General features: G+C 41.7%; 1 protein-coding gene across 10 annotated transcripts in view; it reads left to right on the top strand.

Annotated features, from left to right (window-relative positions):
* The window catches only part of LOC125457321 (cilia- and flagella-associated protein 44), a 199,082-nt gene that overhangs the window by 79,027 nt on the left and 98,831 nt on the right, over positions 1 to 21,224 (top strand). For all 10 annotated transcript variants that reach the window (XM_059650451.1, XM_059650450.1, XM_059650449.1 and 7 more), the window contains one exon: positions 17,944 to 18,092. In XM_059650451.1, the coding sequence (XP_059506434.1) occupies positions 17,944 to 18,092 (149 nt within the window). The remainder of the gene's footprint in view (positions 1 to 17,943; positions 18,093 to 21,224) is intronic.

Here is a 21,224-nt window from a genome sequence, read left to right as displayed (position 1 = left end):
AGTTTACAGAAGGATATCAAAAAGTTAAAAGTGAGAGGGCAAAAACTTGAAAGTTATGCGCTTGGCAGGAAGAATAGAGGAGCAGAACATCATTTAAATGCAAAAGGGCTGCAGAAAGCTACAAAAGAGTACAGTACAGTACAGGCCCTTCATCCCATGATATTGTGCCAATCTATTATCCTACTAACATCAATCTACCCTGCATACCCTACATTTTACTACCCTCCATGTGCCTATCCCAGAGTCGTTTAAAAGTCTCTAAATAATTTGACTCCAATTCCACATGGCGACCACTCTCTCTGTGAAGGATCTACCTCTGACATCTCCCCTGTACCTTCCTCCAATCACCTTAAAGTTATGCCTCCTCGTAATAGCCATTTCTGGTCTGGGAAAAAGTCTCTGACTATCCATTCTATCTATGCCTCTCATCATCTTGTAAATGTCTATCAAGTCATCTCTCATCCTTCTTCGCTCCAATGAACAAAGCTGTAACTCCCTCAACCTTTCCTCATATGATCTGCCCTCCAGTCCAGGCAGTATCCTGGTAAATCTCGTCTGCATCCTCTCTAAAGCTTCCACAGCTTTCCTATAATGAGGTGACCAGAACTGAACACAATAACAGAGAGATTTGGGATACCCAATTAAATCATAAAAACCCAGCAAGTTCAATTTGTAATCGGGAAGGGAAATGGAATCTTGGACTTTATTTTAAAGAGAATGGCATTTTAAAAAAACGGAGGTTTTGCTCAATTTATACAAGGAACTAGCCAGACCACAGCTAGAATCATGGGAATAGCTTTGGGCTCCTTATCCAAAGGAAGATATAATGGCTTTGGAAGCAGCCCAGAGAAGGTTCACTAGGCTGGAGGGGCCATCTTATGTGGAGAGGTTGAGTAGGTTGGGCCTGTAGTGAGTCTGATACTACCTCTCTCACTAACACCCGAAGGAGGAGAGAGGTTCCAAAAGCTCGTGTTTTCAAGTAAACCTGTTGGATTATAACCTGGTGTTGTGTGATTTCTGACCCGGCATGATATGGGAGCTGCCGGACCCCATTGTAGTTTGTAATGACCACATCTGTAGCAAGGATTGGTTGCTTGAGGAACTCCAGCTCAGTTGATGAGCCAGAGTCTAAGTTTCAAACACTGCAACACATCAGGGAGGGGGACAGTTACCTGGACACTGTGTTTCAGGATGCAGTCACACCCCTTGAATTTGATCAGGAACAGGAAGGCATGACTATGAGTGACTTAGCATTTGAGTGCAACTTACAAGGTCGTGCCAGAGATGAGCACCTCAAGTAATGTGACTTACGATTGATTGTTGGAATTAAATGTTTCAAGGAGTTCAGTGGAGGAAGGAGAGAGCTTTTTCATCGGTTTTGTCTAAACAAAGCAGTTCATTTGTGAGTAGGATTGGTGAGTATTTCCAGTCTTTAAACTCTGTTATGTCTTTAGTTTGTGTTACAGTCTCTCGCCTTTATTTTCTCTTTTTCTTAGAAATAGCTAGTCAGGTAATACACTGAGATTAGTGTGTATAAAATGAAATAAAAAATTCAGTAAACATACAATAAAAATACAGATTGGGGATTCTTCAGGTTTAAAGATCAGTGTTACTAGAGTGATTTCATTGATAACTTTAATAAAATATGATATAGATGGCAGATCAGGTGATGATTTGCACCTATGGAATATGGAAACTGCTGGACACTACGATGAGCCACAGTGAACACATTTGTGCAAGTGCTTACAGTTTAAGCAACTTCAGATCCAACTTGAGAAGGTGAAATCCAAGCTGTAGACGTTAGTCCACATCAGGGAAGGAGAAAGAAATCTGGGCTTTTTGATCCATGAGGCTGTTACAACTCTCAGGTTAGATAATTCAAAGTTGACCTGTGAACAAGAAGAAGTAGGTGTGATTGTGGGTGAGGCAAGTATAGACGTCCAAGGGGTAGCTTTCAAAGAGCCTCTCTCCTTGCAATGTTCAGCAGCTATGAGGTTCTTACGAGCTGTGTGGGTGAGGGGGGTGATTGCAGGGAGAATGAATGACCTGACCATGACACCATGGTAAAGGAGCTAATCAAGCAGCGGGTGGAAATAGGAACATAGTAATGGTTGTAAGGGGGATCAATACTGTTGTCTGCAGCCACGAGAGTGACTCCTGAAGGCTGTGTTGCCTGCCTGGTGCCAAGATTAGGTACGTCTGCTCAGAGCAGGGGAGAAACTTGGAGTGGGAGGGGAGGAATCATGTTGTCATCATCCATGTTGGTACTAACTACATTGATAGGAGTGGCAATGGAGTTCCACTGAGAGATTTTCAACAGTTAGGAGCTGAATTAAAATGCAGAACTCCAAGGTAATGATCTGAAGATTAATAAGCTAAGACTAAAGCATAGTCCAGTGCCATGTCTTATCCATACAATGGACAAACTTTGACTGTTAAATTTTGAATCTCTAATGATGTAAGGATCCTAATATAATGAAGTGAACATTATACTCTTCTTTCTACAATTTTTCCATGTTTTATTTTGCTTGGAACCACTGATTATAAAACATGGTTCATCTGGCCCTTGGTATAGTGGCAGTTGTTTTGAAATAAGCATACCTTTGGATTGAAATTAAAAAGTGATCAGACAAAATCTGGTACCAAACTGCACAATGAAATATTAGGATTGATAACCAAACATTTCGCCAAAGAGACAGATTTTAAACAGTATCACACAGAAGGACAAAAAGTAAAAGAATCAAACAGGTTGGGGGAGGAAATTGCAGAGCTAAGGGTTTTAGACAGCTGATGTCCAGATTTGGAGTGGATGGTTGTAAGTCTGAAAGAGATAGGAAGCAATGAGCCCATGATGGAATTTGAAACGGATGAACATTTTAAAATGGAGCATGGCCAGACTGCAAGCTAGTATAAGTGAGCAAGCATATAGTGATGGGTGAATGTGACTTAATACTAGTTAGGATAAAGGCAATAAAATTTAGTAAATAAAAACCGAAAGAAATGCGAATGCTGTAAATCAGGAACAAAAACAAAGTTGCTGGAAAAGGGCCTTCAACTAGGTCTGACCCATCTCCTGAACTTTCACCCGCACCCCTTCTCTTCCCTCCCACAACAGCAATAGGGTTCCCCTTGTCCTTACCTACCATCCCACCAGCTTCCACATCTGAAAGATCATCAGATGCCATTTCTGCCACCTCCAGCAAAATGCCACCACCAGACACATATTCCCATCCCTTCCCTTGTCCGCCTTATGCCAGGGATCATTCCCTCTGGACTACCCTGGTCCACACTTCCTTCACCCCCAACAACCCCCTATACCCCTATAACTGGCCCATTTACCTCCTCCCTCCCCAGTATCTAAGGGCCCAAACATACCTTTCAGGTGAAGCAACACTTCACCTGGACTTCCCAGAATATAGTCTACTGCATTCGCTGCTCATAATGTGGTCTCATCTACGCGGGGGAAACAAAGCGTAGACTGGGTGACCGATTTGTAGAACATCTACGTTCTGCTTGCAAAAAAGACTCTGAAATACCTGTTGCCTGCCACTTTAATGCACCACCCCGTTCCCTGGCCAACATCTCTGTTGCTGGTTTGCTCTGTTCCAGCGAACCTCAACGTAAACTGGAAGAACAACACCTCACTTTCCGCTTGGGGACCCTGCAGCCCTCCAGACTCAATATCGAGTTCAATAATTTTAGGGCCTAAACCATCGCATGTCCCAGCTCTCTACACCACACACCAGGCTTTGTAACCACATAGCCTGCCATTATACACCATCAGTTGTTAGTCACTAATGATACCCATTAACAACTATCCACCCTCCCAACCTGATTTTTATCAACTTTTTGTCTGTCCATTGCTCTTCTCTCTATCCTATCGTTTACTCCCTACCCTGTTCCCCTCTCTGCGTATAAACTGACGTTTTTCAAGCCACTATTAGTTCTGAGAAAGGGTCACCAGACCCAAAACGTTAACTCTATTTTTTTCCTTCACAGATGCTGTCAGACCTGCTGAGCTTTTACAGCAACTTTATTTTTGTTGCAGTGAAATTTAAAATGGATCCAATATACGTAGTGGATTTGGGGGGAATGGGATGCCAGCCAGCAGAACATTGGAATAGTCAATTTTCAACATAGCAAAGAGAATTGTTGAAGGAATGCCTCTTGCCTTGATAGCTGTGTAACTTGACCGTTGTGAATTCAGAAGCTCAATACAAAGTAGGCATATATCAGGAAATTGCAGCGAAAATGTTTACAGCCATTTACAGTCCACATGGCAATCCCTAACTGTAAGAGCATTAACTGTAGGCTGCCATGTCTGGCTTGAAAGCAATGCTTAGTGTAGGGATTGTGATGTTAAACAATGCTGAATGCAGATTTGGTGCACAAACTACCAAATTGGGCCTCACGGGTGAAATTTACCTATTTTTCCAGTCAGCCTGTTCAGAAATGTTATAACATACCCCTGAAGCAGGTGGGATTTGAACCTGGGCCTCCTGGTTGGGGTATGGACATTACTTCTGCACCATAAAAGGGCCTCTCGGGTCCTGTTTTTCTTCTGTTTACCTATTTTATCAGCCAGCATTTTCAGAGATATATTTACACACTTCTGGAGCAGGTGGGACTTGAACCTGGCCCTCCTGGGTCAGGCATAGGGTCACCACCACTGCACCAGAAGAAGACCCTTCACAGGTCCTGTTAATGTTCTGCTTTAATCATTTCCAGCTGAACATGCATGTAATTGCACAAGGGATCCCCAGCTAGTCTGATTTAAAGGGATCACCATGGGACCTCCAGATGAGATCATTTTTGACTTTGTTGGTGAAGACTTCATGGAAAGTACTTTGCTGTATGTTATTGAAAGTGTTTTGAAAATCATTTGAATTTTCAAGGTAATATTGCTTGACTTTGACCAGGCAGACAGAGTTGGAAGGCTTGTCTGGCTTTCAGTCATTGTGAAAATAGCTGTGTTTCCTCTTAGACACCCACAGCACAATTTGGACAATAAGAACGCTGTGTGGAGAAGGATCAGGAGGAAAGCAGTCAATCAAATGCATACCCATCAAAGGTCTTCAAGGAGTGTTAACCCTCTGTTTACTTCAGCCAGGAGGGTCCTGCTTGGAGATGCCTCTTCCTGTAACTAGATCCATAGCTAGTCGCACAGCAGAGAACAGTGTTTCCTGTGAACATCAAGCCAATCATGTGCATCACTTTCCATGCTGAGATGATGAGAGGTATTTAGTATTTGGAAAGGAGATGGCATGACCTTTGTGGTTATACTGCCTACACTATAGAAGACAGCAGGATAAGATTGAAATGGGATTTGAGAAGGGATGTAAAGCAGGATCAAACCATTATTTTGGATATTGTCATCGATTCCTGATGCAAACAACCTATGAACTCTATCAAAGCTTTGTTGAGACTTTTCTGCAGAGTTCTGTAACCTTATTTGCAACCTGTGCATTGTGCAAACCACATTTGTGCCTGTGCCCCCTCCTGACCATACAATCAGTCAGCAACATTTTTATATTGAGCTGCAGGCCACATTCATGTCAATAAGTAGACAGCTGACAATTGCTACTTGGCTCAACACAGCTGATGTTATGGTTTCTCAGATTTCACAGGACCTAATCACATGTTTTGGAACTCAGTGCAGCAAACAGGGATAGGAGCAAATTACTGCAGATGTTGGAATCTGTACAGAAAACAATAAATTCTAGAAATCACAGCGAGTCTGGCACTGTCCATGGAGAGAGCAAGATAACTTTTTGAGTCTAGATGATTCTTCATCAGACCTGCCTGACCTGCTGTGATTTCCAGCAGTTTTGTTTTCAGTACAGATTTCAACTTCTCCAGTAATTTGCACCTACACCGTGTTTAATCAACTGCCGCATCTTTTTGATGAATGTCCACTCTGAAGAAGTTTTGCTCTTCCCAGCTCTGATGGAGAGTCATCTAGACTTGAAACGTTAGCTTGCTCTCTCTCCATGGATGATGCTGACCTGCTGTGATTTCAAAACAAGGATGGCACCTTAACTTCCAATAGGCAATTAACCACATAATCGGATATAAAAAAGTGAAGTTGGAGTTGAAAGTTGGAATGAAAGGAAACAAGAAGCTTTAGCTGCCATCGTTGTGGAATACAGTCTCCTCTAATGGGCTCAGGAGATGCACGTGAGCCGTCCTGTGCCATTTTTCAGATGCTCTGTATCAATAGGCATGATCTCACTCTGTAAGACAGAGGGAAACAGAGTGTGTAGCAATGGCTTTGTGTGGTCTGATTGCTGTAACTACGTATCTTAAGATGTGTGGAAGTTCCGAAAGTTGTTAAGAGCCTAGCAGCATTGTCCCATGTATGAGTGTGAAGTGAATGTTAGGTGTTGAGTCCTGATTTCTCTCAGAAGGTCCTGAATCTTTGGAACTCTCTTCCTCAAAAGGTCATGGCAGCAGAATCCTGATTACTTTTAATGTTGGATGGATAGATTCTTGGGAAGCAAGGGGGTGAAATATTATTGGGGGATAGTGGGAATATGGAGTTGAGGTTGTAATCAGATCAATCATGATCTTATTAAATGGCAGTGCAAGCTGAAAGGCAGTGTCATTTGAAATCAGTTACTGGAAATTTTGACCATCTGTTTTCCCCATGATGGAATCTGACTTTAAGGCTTCCCAATTTCCCGTGGAAATGAGGGGCAGAATTTTATTTGTGATTTACTGTTCCCAGTAGTAAAACCAGAAGCGTATGCCACTTCTGCTGTCTTGCTTAATTCTTTGCCCACTTAAATATAATTAGAAGATAATTATATTTCCTTATAAAGTGCCAGTGAGGTATACGAAACAAGTCATTCTGCAACAGGGAAAGCTTTTCAGTGGTGAATTCCACGATAAGTTGACATTGCTGCAGTGTGAGTAGATTATAAAGGAGTCTTCTGGTTAAGTCAGGGTGCAGTACATTATAGCTAAGCTACCAAACTCAGACATAACTGACATACTGCCAACCAGGAGAGAGCGGAAGGTCAGGCCCTGCACCTGGCCAAGACACTGCAGCTACACAGTGTCTGAGCAGTTCCAAGAGGCAGTGACAACCAGTGAGAATGGCCAGCATAGTTTTCAAAGAAAGATTCTATCAGGCAGCAGCTGCAATGTTGCCAAGAAATAAACCAATGTCCAAGCCAGCTATCTGGAACCTGACGAGTACTGAAGTGCTCCCCAATCAAGCCTTGGTTGGGTTCCATTCTCAGGGGTTGGGCAAGAGATTAACCTTAAGTTATAGGCTGAAATAGTGGATGGTGCATGCCAAAATGGCAACAACCAGTCAGACAAATGATGTTAAAAAGAGTATTGCAATATTCAAAAAGATTACAATCTTCAGTAACTTACTTACAATGAAATAATATTAAATGCAGCATCATTAAATGAGGACTAATTAGTTGCTATTCACTCAGACTGAAGTTGCAGTGCTCTGCTGCAGAGATCTGAGAGTCCTGGTACGTGTATCTAAATGTATTGCAGGTATGAACTCACCACATGACAGCATGAGGCCCAACACACAGTAAAACGTCACTGACTTGCTATCTGCATCTCAGTATGCTGTTGAGAAACTGACATTTCATGTTCTAGGGAGTTCTGAGAAGATTTGTAGCTCAGGAAATGACATCACCAACCCAAGGAAACCTAAACACATAAATAGAAAGCGGGACATAACACCAGCACTTCACCGGAGCCTCACTGATGATGTTACCTAGAATGGTGATGAAACATCTGAAAATGAACCTTCCGGCTCAGCGAGGAAACTTACATCCAGAATTTCATATTCTACCTAATTCGGTCATCATATGTACCGTGTCTTTCCACATTTGTGAGGTCCATCAAATTCACCCAGCCCCACTCCCTTGCAAGCTTCTCCGCCACTTTCAGTCTTGAACATTAAATCTTCCAGTACCACATCCAGGGTACCTAGGAGTCTTCTCTATGGCCTATTGCTCTATTTGCATTCCTCTTCATTCCACCAAAGCCATTCTGAAAATCTGAACCCACTTCTGTGTCCTGAATGAAGTTCCCTTTCAAGAAGGACAGGTTTGAATTAAATTGTGCTAACCACTCATGCACCTGGCTACCCCTTCTGAGTAGCAACATGTATTTCAGCTGGACCAGGTAGAGTAATAATTTGATACCTGGAAACCTAGGGTTAAATTAGGTGGAAAGATTACATGAACCAGAGTTCTTCAAATTTTGAAGGCTGGGAAGTGATTTAATTGAACTTTTCAAGAAATCAAGGGGAAAAGGAAGGGCAGATGGAGAGAAACTACTTATTTTAGTTAGAGACCAGGATGAGCAGTTTTATATTAAAATTAGAGCCAGACCTTTCTGGAGGGAACTGGAGAAAAATGAAATGGAAACGTGGAATGGAAACTTCTGTCAATAGCATCTGAACTAGAGCAATTGCAAATTTAAAAACTGAGAAATTGAAACTTCAGGCTCTAAGCAAGTGGATAAAAAGCATCCCACCCAGGCCCACCCCCCAACCCCACATTTCCTATGGCTATCCACCTAGCCTACACATCCCTGGACACTATGGGCAATTTAGCATGGCCAGTCCACTTAATGTGCACATCTCTGGCCTGTGACAGGAAACCGGGACACCCAGAGGCAGCCCACTGGGCAGAGTGTGCAAACTCCACATAGAACGTCACCCAAGGCGGAATCAAACCCAGATCCCTGATTCTGAGGCTGAGCTACCGTACTGTCCCTATGAAGATCTGATTAGAAGTTTTAAAACTTTGATGGTTACTGGTTGGAAATTATATAAAAGTTACTTCAATTGTGGTAGATCCAAAGAGTTTATATTACAAAATTAAGCTGCTAAATATTTGGGAGAAACATGACGGGCTTAGAATAAATCATAGTTTATAAATGACTGTGTTCAGCCAATCTTTGAAGGCATAATAAAATAAATAAAGGTAATACGTTGGATGTCAGTTATGTGTACTTCCAAAATCATTTAAGGTTCTGTATCACAGACACGGGGTCTAATTAGTTTCAGTGGCTAGTGTGTTGTATAGAAAAATGCCAAAGGTGTATATTTGATTTTTGTTTCAGTGACATGGAGTTGGGGCCAGTCTCGTTGCCTTATCCCTGAGAGTTGAAGATAAATAGTAAACCGCCGCTGGAAAATACTGCCAAGAAAATAGCATCAGCTGACAAGAATAGTAGGAACTGCTGATGCTGGAGAATCTGAGATAACACGGTGCGAAGCTGGATGAACACAGCAGGCCGAGCAGCATTAGAGGAGCAGGAAAGTTTGATGTTTCGGATCAAGACCCTTTTTCAGAAATGGGGGAGGGGAAGGGGATTCTGAAATAAATAGTATTACAGGGAGAGGCGGATAGAAGATGGATAAAGGAGAAGATAGGGCGAGAGGAGACAGACAGGTCAAAGAGGTGGGGTTAGAGCCAGTGAAGGTGAATGTAGGTTGGGAGTTAGGGAGGATATAGGTCAGCCCAGGGAGGATGGACAAGTCAAGGAGGCGGGATAAGGTTAGTGGGTAGGAGATGGGGGTGGGGCTTGAGGTGGGAGGAATGGTTAGGGAGACGGGGACTAGCTGGGCTGGTTTTGGGAAGTGGTTGGGGGAGGGGAGATTTTGAAGCTTGTGAAGTCCACATTGATACCCTTGGGCTGCAGGGTTCCCAAGTGAAATATGAGATGCTGTTCCTGCATCCTCTCTGTCTCCATCTCTGGCACCCACCTGGACTCTCCCCGTCTCTGGCATTCACCTACAAACTGATATCCATTTTAAGCCTACCAACTCCCACAACTACCTAAAATATGCCTCTTCTCACCCACCTTCCTGTAAAAAGGTCATCCCCTATTCCCAATTCCTTTGCCTCTGCTGCATTTGCTCCCGAGATGAGGCATTCCACTCCCGAACATCCCAATGTCCTGTTTTTTCAAGAACTGCAACTTCCCCTCCACAGCGATCGAAAATGCCCTTGACCGTGTGTCTCACATTTCCCTCAACTCATCCCTCACACCTACTATCCGCAATAATAACCAAAACAGAACCCTTCCCGTCCTCACGTACCACCCCACCAACCTCCAAATCCAACGCATCATCCTCTGGCATTTCCGCCATCTGCAATCTGACCCCACCACCAAAGACATTTTTCCCTCCCCACCCTTATGTGCTTTCCAGAAGGACCACTCTCTCCGTGACCCCCTTGTCCACTCCACACTCCCCTCCAGCTCCACCACCCTCAGCACTTTTCCCTGCAACCGAAGCAAGTGCTACACCTGCCCCTATACCTCCCCCCTTACCCCATTCGCAGGCCCTAACAAGATTGTTCATATCAAACGGATGTTCACCTGCACCTTTTTTAATGTAATGTACTGTATCTGCTGTTCCTGTTGTGGCATCCTCTACATCGGGGAAAAACTGCAAACTACAACTACAAACAACTACAAACAACTACAAACAACTACAAACAACTACACCTCCCAGTCACGAACCATTTCAACTACCCCCACCATCCTGAGCCTCCTGCATTGCCACAATGACGCCACCTGAAACGTGCGGGAACAGCATCTCATATTTTGCTTGGGAGCCCTGCAGCCCAAGGGTATAAATGTGGACTTCACAAGCTTCAAAATCTCCCCTCCACTGACCACATCGCAAAACCAGCCCAACTAGTCCCTGCCCCTTAACCATACCTCCCACCTCAAGCCCCACCCCCATCTCCTACTCACTAACCTCATCCTGCCTCCTTGACCTGTCTGTCTTCCCTGGACTGATCTAAACCCTCTCTAACTCCCCACCTATATTCACCTTCACTGGCTCTAACCCCGCCTCTTTGACCTGTCTGTCTCCTCTCACCCTATCTTCTCCTCTATCCATCTTCTATCCGCCTCCCCCATGTCCCTATTTATTTCAGAATCCCCTTCCCCTCCCCCATTTCTGAAAAAGGGTCTTGACCCGAAACGTCAAACTTTCTTACTCCTCTGATGCTGCTTGGCCTGCTGAGTTCATCCAGCTTCACACCGTGTTATCTCAGCAGACAAGGAGCCTGCTTTTGTTTAGAGTGCATGAGACAAGATATAAACACTTAAGAACAAGATGCTGGTGTTAAGGAATTTGTGAATGCATTGAACAGTTGATAGATAGCCAGCAATTTAGCAGGAAAAATGAGATTTCTCAGTATAAAACAGCGTGATGGATGGCATAACACAGGGATCTTGAAAAGTGAAGGGTTAGGATGATATCAAATTGGGGCATTGAGCTAATATTGGAAGATGGCAGGATGAGTATATAGGTGGCAAATGCAGTTCTATGTTCAACATTATTGTAGTAATAATTTTAAAGCTATGAAACTTTTTAAAATAAGAGAAACAGCAGGACCTTTGTGTGCATATGCACAGGACAATTGAAACTGTTAGTACACATATGCCTAATTCCACAAAAAAGTAATCAGAGGTGTGCAACTGGAACATATAAAATTGGTTCACAAAATAGGCTGCTGATTTTAAAACTTTGAAATTAAGGAATGAAATTAAGGAAGAGGTCCTGGAGGGTCATAATCTCTGGATTGCTGCCTGAGCCATGTGCAAAACTGGCTTAGGGATAAGAAAATCAGGGAAGTGAGGAGTGGTGTGGGAAAGAGGAGTTCCATTTCATGGGGCATTGGCATCAGTTTTGGAACCAGGTGGGGGATCTGTACCGATGGGACGGTCTCTACCTGAACCGATCTGCAACCAGTATTCTAGCGAAAAGGATAAATAGGGTAGTCACTAGGATTTTAAACTAGTGAGTCGGGGGGGTGGGGGGGAGGGAAAAGGAAAACGACAGGGAGTATGACGGTAAATAAAAAGGCAAGCAGCAGATTAGCATGTGTGCAGGAGGGTTTAAGTTCAAGGCAGACTATGAAAGAAGCAAAAAGGAAGGATAACTCAGGAGATATTATTGGAAATGTTGGAAATCATGAGCGTAAGAAAGCTAGCATGAAGGCACTTTACCTGAATGCTCGGAGCATTCGTAACAAGGTTGATGAATTAACAGCACAAATCATCGCGAAGGAATATGATTTGGTAGCTCTTACAGAGATGTGGTTACAGGATGGTCACGACTGGGAGTTAAATATCCAGGAGTACCAGACTATTCGGAAGGACAGACAGGAAGTTAGGGGAGGTGGTATAGCTCTGATATTCAAGGACGACATCAGGGTGGCGCTGAGAGATGATATAGGTTCTATGGAGAATAAGGTTGAATCCTTTTGGGTGGAAATTAGAAATTCTAAGAGGAAAAAGTCACTGGTAGGCGTAGTCAATAGACCACCAAATAATAACATCACATTGGGGCAGGCAATAAACAAAGAAATAACTAATGCCTGTAAAAATGGTAGGGCAATTATCATGGGGGATTTTAATCTACATGTAGATTGGTCGAACCAGCTTAGTCAGGGTAGCCTTGAGGAGGAGTTCGTTGAATGTATCTGTGATAGTTTTCTGGAACTGACGAGGGAGCAAGCTATCCTAGATCTGGTCCTGTGTAATGAGACAAGGAATAATTAATGACCTCATTGTTAAGGACTCTCTTGGAAGGAGTGATCACAGTATGGTTGAATTTAGAACACAGATGGAGAGTGTGAAGATAAAATCCAATACCAGGGTCCTGCGCTTGAACAAGGGGGAGTATAATAGAATGAGGGAGGACTTGGCTAAAGTGGACTGGAAACAAAGATTTTATGGTGGGACAGTTGATGAGCGGTGGAGGACTTTCAAAGCAATTTTTCAAAGTGCTCAGGAAAAGCATATTCCAGTGAAAAGGGAAAAACTGTAAGAAAAGGAGTAATCTGCCGTGAGTGTGTAAGGAAATAAGGGAGGCTATTGAATTGAAAGAGAAGGCATACAAAGTGGCCAAAAACTGCATGAAACTAGAAGATTGGGAAAACTTTGAAGGTCAACAGAAAGCCACAAAAAGAGCTTCAAAGAAAAGTAAAACTAGCACAGAATATAAAGACAGATAGCAAAAGTTTCTATAAATATATAAAACGAAAAAGAGTGGATAAAGTAAATGTTGGTCCTTTAGAGTATGAGAAGGGGAATTTAGTTATGGGATATGATGAAATGGGCGAGGCATTAAATAGGTATTTTGTATCGGTCTTCATGGTGGAAGACACTAAAAACATGCCAGTAATTGACAAAGAGACGAAGGTAGGTGAGGACCTGAAAACATTCATTTTCACGGAAGAGATAGCGTTGGGCAAGCTAATGGAGCTAAGGCCCTGATGGAATGCATCCGAGGGTACTAAAAGAGATGACGTGAGAAATAGCAGATGCACTGGCGGTAATTTTCCAAAATTCTGTGGACTCTGGGGCAGTCCTAGCAGATCAGGAAACAGCAAATGTGATGCCATTGTTTAAAAAGGGAGGTAGACAAAAGATGGGGAATTGTAGACTGGTTAGCTTAACCTCTGTCATAGGGAAGATGCTTGAGTCTATTAGCAACAAAGAAATAGCAAGGCAACTCGATAGAAATTGTCCCTTTGGGCAGGTGCAGCATGCATTCATGAAGGGCAGGTCATGCTTGACAAATCTTTTGGAATTCTATGAAGACATTACGAGCAAGGTGGACAATGGGAACCCAGTGGATGTCGTGTACCTAGAATTCCAAAAGGCCTTTGAAAAGGTGCTGTACAAGAGGCTGCTGCATAAGATAAGGATGCATGGCGTTAGGGGTAAAGTATTAGCATGGATAGAGGATTGGTTGACTAACAGGAAGCAAAGAGTGGGGATAAATGAGTGCTATTCTGGCTGGCAATCAATGACTAGTGGTGTGCCTAGGAGATCGGTGTTGGGATCGCAATTTATATAGATGATTTGGAGTTGCGGACCACGTGTAAGGTGTTAAAGTTTGCAGATGACACTAAGATGAGTGGCAGAGCAAAGTGTGCAGAGGACTGTAAAACTTTGCAGAGGAACATTGATACATTGAGTGAGTGGGCAAAGGTCTGGCAGATGGAATACAATGTAAATAAATGTGAAGGCATACATTTTAGTAGGTGTTATAGTAAAAGGGATTATTACTTGAATGGTAAAAAGTTGCGGCATGCTGCCTTACAGAGGGACCTGGGTATCCTTGCGCAGGAATCACAGGAGGTTGGTCTGCAGGTATAACAAGTAATCAGGAAGGCAAATGGAATATTGCCCTTCATTGATAAAGGGATTGAGTTTTAAAGCAGAGAGGTTATGTTGCAGCTGTACAAGGTATTGGTGAGGCCACACCTGGAGTACTGTGTGCAGTTTTGGTCTCCTTACTTGAGAAAGGATGTACTGGCATTGAAGGATGTTCACTAGGTTGATTCCAGAGTTGAGGGGGTTGGTTTATGAGGAGAGACTGAGTAGATTGGGATTATATTCGTTCGACTTCAGAAGATTGAGGGGGGATCTTATATAAAATTATTAAAGGAATAGATAAGATAGAAGTAGAGAGGATGTTTCCACTGGCCAGTGAAGCTAGGACAAGAGGGCATAGCCTCAAGATTAGAGGGAGCAGATTTAGGACTGAATTGAGAAGGAACTTCTTCACCCAGAGGGTTGTTAATCTGTGGAATTCTTTGTCCAGTAAAGTGTTTGATGCTACTTCAGTAAATGTTTTTAAAGCTAAGGTAGATATTTTTGAACAATAAAGGAATTAAGGGATACGATGAGAGAGCGGGTAAGTGGATCTGAGTCCATAAAAAGATCAGCTATGATCTTATTGAATGGCGGAGCAGACTCAAAGGGCCAGACGGCCTACTCCTGCTCCTAGTTCTTATTTATGCTGGTTTATTATCTATTGTCTTGCATGTAGATCCCAGTTGAATCTCCCTTTCAAACCTTCTGTCTTGTCTTCTGCTGAGGAGGCAAACACAGTGAAGTGAACTGTTGATTAGGGGCCCAGTCTCTGTTTCTGTATTTCATTAAAAGATGGGGACATATTAGAAATGTTTTGTTCAGCAGCAAAATAATAAATCACCTTGAGGTTGAACTAATTACTTTTTTGAAGGACATATGGAGCTGGTCTAATTCAGTATCCCTTTTTCATTTCAACTCTGGAATTCATTTTAGGTGAGTAGGAATTTTGACCATTGCTCATAAATAGAAGCTGGACAGTGAGGTCCAAGGGATTTTTAAGGTGACATCGGTCTCTTTCTAGGATGGTGGTTTTGTTATCATTGGGATCTCTTAACCATTACCAGATTTCTGTGGGATAGGTTTGGCACAGACGCCCTGGTCTCCTTTCACAACCATTTTCCTTTAATATCAAAATGCATCCAATTTAAAGGAATAGTAATCTAACCTCAATCTGTCTAAATGTCTGTACATCCTGAATGGCAGAGGGATTGGTGATTAGAGAATATCACATCGAATAGTGATATTATATGTTTAATCTAGTCATCATTGATGTTCAAGGAAAGTCAGACTCAGTTTGAAGACCTGGGTCTTGGCTGGTGGTGATAAGACTATGGGATGAACAGAAGGCTTTTTTATGTAGCAAGGACTCTTGTTGTCAGAAATATTTCAGGTAGGATGGTAGCAGAGTTTTATTAGAATAAATGTAACTGCCAGGAATAGGGCCTAGTGTATTATCATACATTTAAATTTGGGAGTTGATGCCCAATGGAGGCCAATAAAATATTGTGGGAATGACTTAGACTATTCTGTGGACTTACTCTTACAACAGGAAGTTACTTACTGTCCACCTAAAAGATGGACATGCTTGTATCTTGATCTTCAAGGATACCAAGGTTCTGGATGATCAGTGTGGTGATCTCAGTGTTCAGGGTTATCCCTTTATTAGATTTACCTTGAAATGTATGTTATCATTGCCTCCAAATCATCTTTGTACTTAACAACCCCCAAATTTTTAATTCATGAGCTCAAAGCATTGATTATTTGAGGAGCTCAGAAAGTCTCGCAGCATCTTTGGGCAGTAAGCTGAGTTAAGTGATCGTTTTTAAATCATTGTTGTCCCTGAGATGTTACATTCATGTTTAAGGAGCTCCATTTGCAGTGCAAGAGCTCAATAATTGTCGGAAAGTTTTTGCTGAGTTTTGTAATTGATGTCCTTCCACCTTAATTACCTTCTTTATGTACCATGCTTTTAGCCTGGTCAGTTTTGAACGGCAGGCAGCTGTGGCTTTGCTGTGACCTAATGCTGAATGAGATTTGTAGTGCTGTGGTGCTTGATCTGAGTGCTTTCTGTCAATGGTTCTGATGATGGCTGGTAGTAAGAAATTGAATGGTCATCCCCTTTCTCAGTGTAGGGTTTGGTGAGTTGGCTGTCGAAAATGGTTTTTTTTTGACTAAAGCTGGAAAGGGGCAGGGGATCCTGGCCTTTTTAGAGTCTAGGAGAGACAGTGAAATTTGCATGCTGCTTCTTTGCTTTCTTAAAATGGCTGCAAGATCGGTGAAATTCCAATGGAGTAACAGTTTAGAATGAAATTGGGGTAGAATACTGACGTGAATACAGAACTAGTTGGCAGACAAAAAAAAGAGAGTAAGAATAAACAGATCATTTTCTGAGTAGCAGCAAGTGACCAGTGGAGCATCACAGGGATCATTGCTTGGACTCCAGCTATTCACAGTATATATTAATAATTCAAATGCAGGAACTAAATGTAATATCTCCAACTTTGGTAAGACACAAACATGTATGGGGAGGTAAACTGTGATGAGGATGCAGAGATGCTTCAGTGTGATTTGGATATGATGAGTGAGTGGGCATGTGCATGGCAATGAATTCAATGTGGATAAATATGAGGTTATCCACTTTGGTAGCAGAAACAGAAGGCAGATTATTTGAATTGTGATTGATCGGGAAAGAGGGAATGGTGATGAGACTAGGTGTCCTTACACATTAGTCGTTTAAACTAAGCATGCAGATGCACCAGGCTGTAAAAGAGATAAATAAAATTTCGGCCTTCATGGCGAGAGGATTCAAGTACAGGAGCAGGGATGTTTTGCTGCAATTGTACAAGGCTTTGGTGAGACTGTCATTGGAGTATAGTGTGCAGTTTTGGTCTCCTTATCTGAAGAAGGATGTTCTAATTCCTGGGATGGGATGACTATTGTTGTGAAGTGAGATTGAATCAGTTAGAACGATATTCACTAATGTTTAGAAGAATGAGGGGAGAATCTCAGAGAAACCTATAAAATTCTATTAGGACTAGACAAGGTAAACACAGTAAGGATGTTCCCAATGACTGGGGAGTCCAGAACCAGGGATCACAGTTTAAGGATACGGGGTAGACAATTGAGGACTGAGAAAAGGAGAAGTTTCATCATCCAGAGGGTGGAGAGCCTATAGAGTTTTCTATCACATAAAGCAGTTAATGACAAAACTTTGAATGTTTTCAAGAAGACATTAGATATAGTTATGAGTTAGGTTTCAGCTGGGCTCTCCAGTTTCCTCCCACAGAACTAAAGTATGTGCCGGTTGTTGGATTGGCCATGCTGGATTGCTCATAGCACCCAGGGATGTGCAGGCTAGGTGGATTAACCATGGAAAATGCAGGGTTATGGGGATATGGTGGAAGGATTGGATGTGGGTGGGATGCTCTCTGGAAGGTCAATCCAGACTCAATGAGCCAAATGGCCTCAAACTGCACTGTAGAGATTCTGTGATTCTTTGCTTAGCGTTAAAGGCATCAAAGGATATGGGTGAAAGATGGAACAGGTACTGTGTAGGTTGATCACCCACAATCATATTGAATAGACCAGGCTGGAACAGCCAAATGGCATTCTCCTGCTATTTTTCAGGTTCATACTTTGTAAAGGAATGAATCTGAGGATTGGTGCAAGGCTGTTTTTCTGGCATACATTAAGAGTGCTGGGAATAGCATAAAATAAATGGATTTTGAGACTTTTGGGCCAACATGTTGACTTTGTCTGATGTGTCTTTTTCAGGCTGGTTATGATTCCGGATATCTTTACCATTGTGAGTTCTCAGATGAAGAGAGAATTAATGAGGATGATGTCATTAATAAGGAAGAACCATTTGCTTTCTTGGCCATTGAAGATGCAAGTGAAAATTCAATCAGACAAATGATTTTCAAGTAGGCCAGTTTACATGCTATAAAATAATTCATCTGTTAAGTTCCTCAGCATCTTAAAATGTATAGCTCAAAGCTGTACGCAGTATTTCAACAGTGGACTTAGTAAGGTTTTGTAGAGACTCACAATTTCTTTATTCTGCATCAACAGCAATATTTATTTAGCACTTTTTAACACCAAGTCACAGAAGAAGATATTTAGACACGCTTGGCTAAAGATTGGTTTTGTAAAGGCCCTTAAAGTGGGAGAGAGAAGTCAAGGCAGGGAATTCCAGAGCTCAAAGCATTGCTGCCACTTGCATGCATAATTCCCTGATAATGTGAATACGGACTGTGGATGAAAATCAGGAATTGGAAGGGACTCGATAGGTGATAGGACTGAGGAGATTACATAGATAGTGACAAGTGAGACCATGCAGGGATTTGAGAACTAGCTTTTTAAATGTATGCATTTTATACTAAGAGCACAGGGGCATTGGATGAACAGGACATGGACAGCAGAGTTTTGGATGAGTTCAAATTTATGGGAAGTGCAAGGTAGGAGACCAACCAAAAAACCATGACAGAAGTCTTAATTGAGCATTTTAACTGTGCAGGAATTGAGAAGAAGGGAGACAGATTATATTGGGGAGTTAGAAATAGATGGCCTTGATGATGGAGGGATGTTGAATTGGAAACTTAGTTATTAATCTCCTGTTTGGTAAGTTGTGAAGTACTGCTTAAAGTCCCTATCTAATGATCATTTCACATCATATGCATTACTTCCTGTCAGCGGTGCCAAACATGATTTTCCTTTCTGATACCGGAACAATGCTTCTAATTATTTTCTCATTTTCTGGATATTTCATAATTTCATTTCATAACATGAAGGTAAACTTTTAATTATCTGTGTTAGCTCTTAAATGTTGTGTTTGTTCTTAAATGTGGGAACTGCTGTGATGTTAACCGATTCTCCAGCATGCGCTGACTGTCAACAGAAATCTAAGATCTAGAGTCTCTACTGTACCTTCCCCTCCTTTCTATTAGGATCTTTGAATATATTTCTCCTTTTCCCAATCAACTTGCATTTCCTAATCTCTCCCTACTCTCTTTTCTTTCACTGCTTCTCTGTCCCCAGGGAGATGACATTCAGTAATATTTGAGAATCTCAATTGTAAAAATACATCTATCTCATTGATTGAATTTCTGAAGAAGGGTTTTGACCCGAAAGGTCAGCTTTCCTGCTCCTCTGATGCTGCTTGGCCTGCCGTGTTCATCCAGCTCTACACCTTGTTATCTCTATCTCATTGACTTTTCTTATCACCTACTTTTTCCATTCTCTGATTCCCTCAGAATCCCTTAGGTATAATCACTTGAATAGTTTCCAAATGCCTTCTAACTTTATGATTAATTTACTGCACGCATCTAATGGAGTTCTTACATTGTTACCTGCATACAGCAGACTTTTGGATATTGAGAACAGATTGTTTAACCATTTAAAAGCTTGTGCATCCATTAAATGAACATAAAATCATGCAAACTCCTGTCAGCTCACCAATGGTCAATTATATCTTTATTTTTCAAATGCAGTGGTTTTCCAATAATTTAACCTTTTATATAAAGTTATGAATAAATCTCTAATTTTAAAGTTTGGGATATTCATAACATTTAAGAAAAATAATCTAATTAGAGTGATGGGTAAATGATGAGTGCCCTCAACCAAAAGGCTCACTGTCAGATGTTCTTCTCTTTTATAGTTGAAGAAAACAATGGCTTTCTTTCTTCTTATTGGCTTCATACTGTCATAATTTGTCCTTCCTGTTTACTGAATCTACATTGTGCTTTCTGTTCCTGATGACAACACTCTTGCTCTTTGCATTTATCGTATGTTTAACCAAATTTTCAATATTTGCAAATAATACAAAGATAAGTTGGTTAAAATGCGAAGGAGGAGTATGAGGAATTTCAGAAATAGGTCATCAATATAGGCAGTTAGATGGAAACTGCTGTTTAATATTGAGACGCACACCATGATGTATTTCAGGAGGTGCAGTAAGTAATGGAAACGCATTCAAAAGAAGGATCTTGAGGCACAGAGAGACTCTGGTTCAAATGTGTAATTCGCTGATAATATGAATCTAGGTAGATACTTTTTAGATAAAGGATGTTAGCACTTTGGATTCTAAAACAGTGTAATAAAGTGTAAAAACACATGCTAATAATAAACTTACCACAGTCATAGCACTGTTATAGCACTGTGTTAAGTTTTAATAGCTCCATCACCAGAAAGGACATTAAAGCTTTTAAGAGCAAATGGCCTAACCAATATGATTCTGTAATGGAAATCTATAGTTTATGAGGAGAACATGAGATATCACGATTGATTTGACAAGGCGGCTAAATGGTGATTTAATCACAAAGATTTGGTGCAGTGAATAGGGAAAGAGCATTTTACTTGGCTGAGGAGTCAGTCACAAGACGTCATCATTAATAATTCTCACAAAAAGAGAGTGGGGAGATGTGAAGAGATTTTCCAATTATTGTTAAAATGTGGAATGCTTACCAAAAGAAGTAGTTGAGGCAAAGACTGCTGTAATCTTTTAAGTTGTGATGTGGAGGTGCCACTGTTGGACTGGGGTGGACACGATCAGAAGTCACACAACACCAGGTTATAGTCCAACAGGCTTAGTTGAAACTATAAACTTTCGGAGCTCTGCGCCATCGTCAGATGAAGGCAACCGTCTTAGGAAGAGTTCATGGATGTTTGAAAAAGAGAAGGGTGAAGAGCAAAAGAGTGACAGTGAGGCAGTGGAATTAGTTTGGGATTGATACAGGGCTTTTGGTGAAAATGGAACAATGGGTTTAGATTTGGATTGATACACAGTAATGCAGGGACCATGATAGTGGGATTAGTTTTTACTTCTGAAAAGAACTGGCACAGAATTATCTGTGAACAACTCAATCTGTGCAATTGTCACAGGTCGGATTTGGATCAGTTAGGAAACTGTTAAGTGCTAATGTAAAAGAACAGAAAATGTTGAGTCTAGGGAAGGGGAGAAAGTAGTAACAACAAGCTCAACAAAATGGTTGACAAGGTGAGAGACAGATCTGGGAAATACTTGTGGACAGCTGTCAGAAATCAATATCATCAATTTA

This window comes from Stegostoma tigrinum, chromosome 12, assembly GCF_030684315.1.
Source record: "Stegostoma tigrinum isolate sSteTig4 chromosome 12, sSteTig4.hap1, whole genome shotgun sequence".
Classification (NCBI taxonomy): domain Eukaryota; kingdom Metazoa; phylum Chordata; class Chondrichthyes; order Orectolobiformes; family Stegostomatidae; genus Stegostoma; species Stegostoma tigrinum.
The sequence above is the reverse complement of the archived record's forward strand: the minus strand, read 5'-3'. Positions and strand labels throughout refer to the sequence as shown.